This window comes from Tauraco erythrolophus, chromosome 1 (genome assembly GCF_009769465.1).
Source record: "Tauraco erythrolophus isolate bTauEry1 chromosome 1, bTauEry1.pri, whole genome shotgun sequence".
Classification (NCBI taxonomy): Eukaryota; Metazoa; Chordata; class Aves; order Musophagiformes; family Musophagidae; genus Tauraco; species Tauraco erythrolophus.
This window is the reverse complement of record NC_141465.1, coordinates 112,671,570-112,678,626: the sequence shown is the minus strand read 5'-3', so window position 1 is coordinate 112,678,626 and position 7,057 is coordinate 112,671,570. Positions and strand designations below refer to the sequence as shown.

At 39.7% G+C, this 7,057-nt stretch overlaps 1 protein-coding gene across 2 annotated transcripts in view; it reads right to left on the bottom strand.

Annotated features, from left to right (window-relative positions):
- Positions 1 to 5,976: 5,976 nt before the first annotated feature.
- UBL3 (ubiquitin like 3) overlaps positions 5,977 to 7,057 on the bottom strand; it is a 63,677-nt gene continuing 62,596 nt past the window's right edge. For both annotated transcript variants that reach the window (XM_086613020.1, XM_086613030.1), the window contains exon 5: positions 5,977 to 7,044. In XM_086613020.1, coding sequence (XP_086469146.1) covers positions 6,992 to 7,044 — 53 coding nt within the window. In that variant the 3' untranslated portion in view covers positions 5,977 to 6,991. The remainder of the gene's footprint in view (positions 7,045 to 7,057) is intronic.

The window sequence follows — 7,057 nt, the reverse complement described above, 5'->3', positions numbered from 1 at the left end:
CCCTACCTCGCTGTGACAAGGAACTCCAGCAGCCAAGAGAAGGAGGATGGCCAGGTCCCAAACCACCTCCCCACGCTCTCTTCTGCCCATTCCCCATGCTTTCAGGGGCAGCCCTGTGCCAGCGTGGTGCTCACCTCAGCAGCAGGGGCAGAGCTAAGGGTCCTCCAGAGCCACACCTGCTCTCACAAGTAGACCTGAAAAAGCACCCCAGGGGTTACGGCCTCCCTGCTGCAGGAGGGACAGTAGGTCTTACCAGTTTGACCACCAGCGAGGTTCTCTGCTGCAACACTCAGTCTTGCCTAACTTGAAAAAAGCAGGTGCAGCTGCATCTGGGGCCTGGCTGCAGGGTCATGAATGGTGGGTCTGCCCTTGGCTTGGAAGCTCAAAGCGTGTTCCTCTCCTCTACCCATCAACGAGCAGAGCCACGGAGGAGTCCTGCCCACAGCTCAGCAGAGACTGCTGCAGAGGCACACTGCATCCACATTGGTGACATCTTTTTCCAGTCCTTGCTGTGGACTCAGCTCAGCAGAGCAGGTGTCTGGTGGTGATCACTGCTGTCTGCAGCCAGAAGCACCAGGCTGGGAGAAAATCAGAACAATGGGAAGCTTGAAGACTTTGGAGATGAAGTCAGAGACGGTCATTGCTTAGAGGACAAGAAAACCAGATACGAAGGTTGCCTCCAGCTCTGTCTGTTGAGAGAAGACCTTTCTCTGGGATGTTGACAATCAGGGTGATCAGGAACCAAACGATTTGGCTGACATCGCTTGGTTAACACAAAAGTGCAAGAGAAGACTCTCGCTTGCTTTCCAGGAGAACACCCACCGGATTTACTTCACAGAAAGGTAGAACACTCAGCTGCTGGTACAGTCGCATGGATTTGCTAGAGTTCCCTTGCCTGGGCACTTGCTGACTTGCCACGTTGACATTTCTTCCCACTTAAGACCTCCGTGCTTTTCATCTTGCACCAGTGCACGCAGTCGTGGTGCTGACTTTTCACTTGGCAAGGCTGCGGGGTGCCAGCTCCCTGCCAGCTCCGTGTCTGCTACGGCAGAGCTGTAACCTTGGCAGCACCGGCGATTAATGATCCTTATTTAGGGACATGGGTGAGCTGCAGAAATTGAAGAACTGAAACTCAAATCTTTCTTTAGCTTAGCCAGCACAGGTAACCGGCAGATGCAGGTAACCCAGACACCAATGCTATTCCCTGCCTTGGTCTGGAAGTGCAGTGTCATCCATCCAGCCTAGTTGACTTCCAGTATCATGGATTTTTTTTTTTTTTTTTTTTTTTTTTTTTTTTTTTTTAAATCTAACCTCTACAAGTAGTTCCACTCTGTTATTCTGGTCCCTTAATGACTGGTATAAGATCCCAACCCCCTTTTTTTTGCCAGGAAACAACTGAAAGCCTCATGAAGCGGCCAGATATCACCCTCTTCTGCCCCGCATTCACAACCTTAGCCACATCACCCTGGCAATTAAGAGTTGCCACACTGGGGCAGAGGTCTCCTCTTTCCCACAGCTGCTCTTTGTGACACGGAAAGCTGCTGGTAGGTGAATTTTGACCAGCCATTTAATGGTTAATCCTACAGTAGGCATCTAAAATTTCTCCCATTATTTCTTCCTGATCCTTGTTCAAAGAATACATAAAAGACAGCACAAAAAGAAAACTGTTTCATTTCAAAAGAAAATTCTTGTTTCATCCCATTACCCTGCCTCTATATATATATAAAAAAAATAATAGCTGAAGAGTATTTTGAGGTAGAAGAGTCAAAACATTTACTACCTATAAATTCTGTGTCCTCTGAATTGATAAAAGCGGGGTGCTTTCACCTTAGACCGCTCAAGAGGCATTAACTTCTGCCCTAAGGAAGTGCATGCAGCTCACACTCTCCCCCAGCTACAGACAGCAACGGAGTCCCTCGAGCCTGCTCCAGGAAAGCACAAACCTCACCTTGACTCTGGAGCAAAAGTTCTTCTCGTGAAGCAGCAAGTTTGTGCAGACAAGCTCTAACCAGGGTACACGACACACTTGTCCCGCACAGGCTGGGGCTCGCATTCTGCAATTCTGGTACATAACGGAGGTGGTAATGTGCCAGAAGTGCCTAAGACTTGGGCTCTTCACTGAAAGTTAATGTAATGTCTGAAGGACAAAAATTACTACCTTGTTGAGAAAAAGTTTGGCATCACGGATTATGATAATTCTGGAAATTCTATCAATTTTCATTGATACAATGATACATTTTCCTTTTAAATCTTGCTCAGCTTTTCTCCTCGAATTACTGCTGGTGGCAGTGAGTGCCACTGATTTTAATGAAAAATGTTTCTATCGGATTTGATTTTGTCACCTTTGCTTTAAAGACAAATGTAAGAACTGGGCCAATAAAGTTACAAGACAAAAATAGAGGATCTCCATCTATTTTCTCTGCATTAGTCGTAACTGTAGCTATTTTAACCTCTCATTATCTTCCCACTGTCTATAATATTCTGCTGTCTCATTATTTTTGTTACCATTTTCCAAACCCTAAGGAACTTGCAATACAAAGCGTTTGCCCATGATGCCCAGAACTCAGTCCCAGAGTGATCCGGTTCAGAGTTGTGTGAGCACTTTGGTTTCCCTAACTATGCCATCCTTCACATTCAAACCTGAACTTCATTTGTCAATGCAATCCGTTCCATGAGCTTCATAAGGTACTACTAGATTTTCCTTATTTTTATGAGCTTGACTTTAATAACCTTCACCAGTTTCTATTTCACTTGTCATTCCTTTCGACATCGATTAAAAAAAAACCAACTCACAGATTTAAAAAAAACCCCAACGAATCAACAACCAGAAGTCAATTATAACTACTGGAAAAACCCAGAGCATAAAGAGGCTTTTGTAACTTTACAGTCTAGTATAATAAATTGGTAAGCAAATCAGCTATTGCATTGTAAACCTCTTCGCAGGTGTGTACACGTGGCACAGGACAAGTATGCTACTACCTCATGAGGATTTTTAACAACTTATTATCATGAGCCATATATTACTGTCAGCCTCTTGAATAACAATAAAGGCCTTTTACTGTGCTCTGAAAATAAGCTTGATACTCACAAGTTATGGCCAAGATGGAGTATCTAGGAAGAATCAAAGTACTTCAGAAGAAGCAAAGAGGATAGGAACTCTCCTTTAAGAATCTTAACATATGTCAGCATTTCCACTGATTTAAGCACAGAAGTTGCATCGGTTTCAATGGTGCCACTGATGTTAATGGTGTAAATGTCGATTTAGGCAGAACACACAACCCAAAATCCACGTAAGTGTACCCATTTAATTAGCATAAAGTCAGCCAGAGAGTTTTCGATGGAGAAATATATCCGTCTTCCTATTTGCTTCTTGAAGTAAGATTTGCATAACGAATCTTATCAGGGCACACACAGACTCACAAACTACACAATCTTTACTTCCCTAAAGAGCAGCAGCAGCAACTCCCGAATCTGGGCCAGCCCAGAAATGGTCACCTTCCTTCTTACCTACAAGAGAGGACGGAAGCTTTTTCAGACCGATGTGTATTTCTCTTCTAAATTAGATCACTGTTCCTCCTGTTTAAAAGCAGCGTACTACGGGAACGTGTTCAGAGACTGCAGAGATCAGCACTGGATTAATATCAATGCAGCACCGCTGCAAAGCCTTTAGCACTACAGCAGCCATACTTACTTCCTCCAGCAGCTGAGCTCATCCTGATACTCTTTCAACAGCCATATTTTTGCTATCGTTTAAGAAAACAGAAGTTACAGAGTGCTTTCATTGCTACCAGACACCATTCCTCACACATGTGAATATTAATTTATTATTGATAACACACACAACAGTATTGGAGTCAGATGTGGTCTCTTCATGGTATTTCAGAGTATGAAGGGCTCTAATTCACTCTCTCCTTCTCTTCCTTCATGACATCTGTTAACTCATCCATAGGGAAAATACAATTTCTATTTAACAGTGAAAATGAAATGTCAAACTCTTCAGTGTACTATCAGGACATGCAAGAGCATGACCCTGCAAAGACTTAGCTTTAATCTTTATGGGCTGCAAGTATCTTCTGGACTTCAATCAACATAGGAGAGAAGCATTTGCATGAACTTTAGCAAGGCTGAGGAATATGGGATTAAGAGCTACTGCTTTTGTTTTGGCAAATATACAATCTGCAATACAAAGCACTCAAGGAAAAAAAGCACAAATCTTTCAGCATTTCTCCCCCAGTTTTCCACCAGCCTCACATCACAACAGAAATGCTCCGCAATGGGCAGAACTCAGACAATTTGCAGGAAAATTAAGGCAACGGTTCTACCTGCTTTCTGCAGGAATGATTTTGGCAAGCTCACGCTTTAAATGCCAAGCAGCATTTAAGGATTTGCTTGGACATGTGCACATATGCATCTTATTCATCTCAACAAAAAGGAACTCCACATACTTCGCTATTCAAGCTCGCCAAATATTTTAACTAGAAGCTACTGGATTTTCATGTATTCATACCGTACTAAGTACCTAGTTACTTTATCAAACCAAAATTACATTCCAAACACTCACTTTTCAAAATCAATGCGTCCGAAAGACTTGTTTAACAAAACATGTCCTGCCTCAGCTTGTTTCTTTTTCTTGTATCGTCATATCCACTTCCCATCTGAGCCTGTGTTACTTAGGTGGTCAGCATTTTGGAAAAGGGAAGTTTCATTTTATAGTTAAAGATGATAACATGCAACTAGTAGCTTTCACAAGCTGATGTTTATCAAACTTTTTTAAAAAAAAAAATGAGACGGTTTGTGTCCCTGTAGTTACTTATTTAGCAAGTACACTGCAGAGTCCAAGATTCACTTAGGCAACGAGCACATAATAATGCTGTCATCTAAGTTCCCAGCACCCTAAGAGGTATCTGTATGCTCGTCATTAAGTAAGTGAAGGCTACGAAAACTTACAGCATGAGCACATAACTTCTCTGAGGTACACCAGGGTGCAAAACAGCTGTACATTTGCAACTGCAACTGTCAGTGCTTGCATTCTTCTCTGACATAAAAAAACCCCTCTAAGCCACTTCTTTTGACATGAAAGGAAAACAAAACTGAAGTGAGAAATCCCATTAGCAGTTTTCAGCAGGTTTTGGCCCTCGCCCTTTTTTTTTTTTTTTTTTTAAATCAATAGAATGGAGTCCTTACTTAGTTTCCAGATTAAGCAGTATTATTAAAAGTAGTTACAGACCCACTTATAGCCCTTAAAACACCACCAAAATGCACTACAATATTCTTTTATTTAGTTTACAGAAGAGTCTATCAGTACAGGTTGCAGAAAGAAAATGTTTAGTGCTATTTACAATTTGTTTTAAAACTCTGCTCTATACAAATTTAATTCTGATCAGTATGAACAATATTTTTGTAAATCTACTGCATATAAAGCATTTCATCAAAGCAGTAACAATGAATAAAATAACCTGATTACATTTGAATGATGCCAATCATCTGAAAAAACGATTACACAGAACATCTGTAAGAGTTGTGGACACTTAAGTACAGAACACAATGTCAACCTGTGACTCATTTTTTTTAAAGGCTAAAGCTATTTATATGGAATATTGTTCTATTATACTACACGCCAATCTATATTTAACTTCTATAGTTATGTATTTTATAAGATTTTTATTAAATATATTCTACACATATTTGTAATTTCACCTAGGAAGAATTCCTCCCCAGTGAAAAAATATAAAATCTTTTATATTTTTTTTATTTTTATTTATTTTTATTTTTTACAGGTTTAGATGAAACTAGCTCATGCTTTAGTGCTGTGCAAATTTCTTTAGCATATCAACATTTAAATTATTGATATGAAATAAAAGAATGGCATCCTTTTAAATTATGTATGCCTTCAAAAATCAGCTTCTGATTTTAATACAATTGCAAGCACTAATACCAAATGCAGATTACGTAAAAGAAACAAAACTAGTACTATGGCAGAGGTTTTTCTTTTTGCTTTTTAAACTTTAATAATTCTTTCAAAGTCTCTAATGAGTTAAGCATGACACTGGACACTTAAGGTACAGATGAGAAAATGACTGAAAAACACCAATTGCCAATATTCAAATACATAAAATCGATTAGTAAATGATGTTTTCTAACATTTATGCACAATAATAAAAGCCTATGAACTACAGGAAATTACCCCTCCCATATTAAGGCTAGGAAATGCACTCTCTGCGCTTGTTTGTGCTGTCTGAATAAGCACTCAACTAACGTAGCAGATCAGAGTGCACCAGTAACGAAAAAATCAGTTTCATCAGCCCTCTACAGAGTGCTTTTAAATTACAGGCACATAGTTTTTTTGTTTGTTGCAGTGAAAATATATATAGTTAGACTTGGTTTAGTTAGCATTTTGTGCCAGTTCGGCCACCAAGGTTGACTTAGGTAGAATTGACTTAACAGTTTTTCCTTTGATTTGGCCATACGTGAGATTTGTTTTAACTATGGATATACTATTTTCCAGTGTTGCATTATACATTGTAGGTTATTACTAGATGTCTGAAATATTGTTAGAGATTGTTGATGAGAAACATACTGTCAACCATATTTAGTGCAAATTGCATCTAGAAAGCTTGACTAGTTAGATCGGTTAATGGAGATTTTTGTGGTAGGAAAATGATTCCTGCTATGGAAAAGAACACATCAACTTTTCTGGAGATTGAATTCTTTCAAGAACTGATGTACTGTAAGATTATTCAATAAACAAAAAGCAGGAATTTAAAAAAAAATAAGAAAAAGAAAAGAATGTGTTCCTAGATATCTCTTTTTTTTTTATAAAAAAAAGATGAATGAGACAGTGTTCATGTGTTCATGTAATATTTCAGTTCCATGGATTTACAGACAGGCTCTTCCTACAGGTGTCTGAAGCAAGGTAGGGCCTCTTCTATTCCAGCAGCATGAAAGACAAAGACTATATTACATCACACGTAGCAGGTAAAGCTAACAGGATTTACAGGATTACACAGCAATTGCTTTCTCCAGTTTTTTCACGGTTCCTTTGACCTGTGGAGCGAGA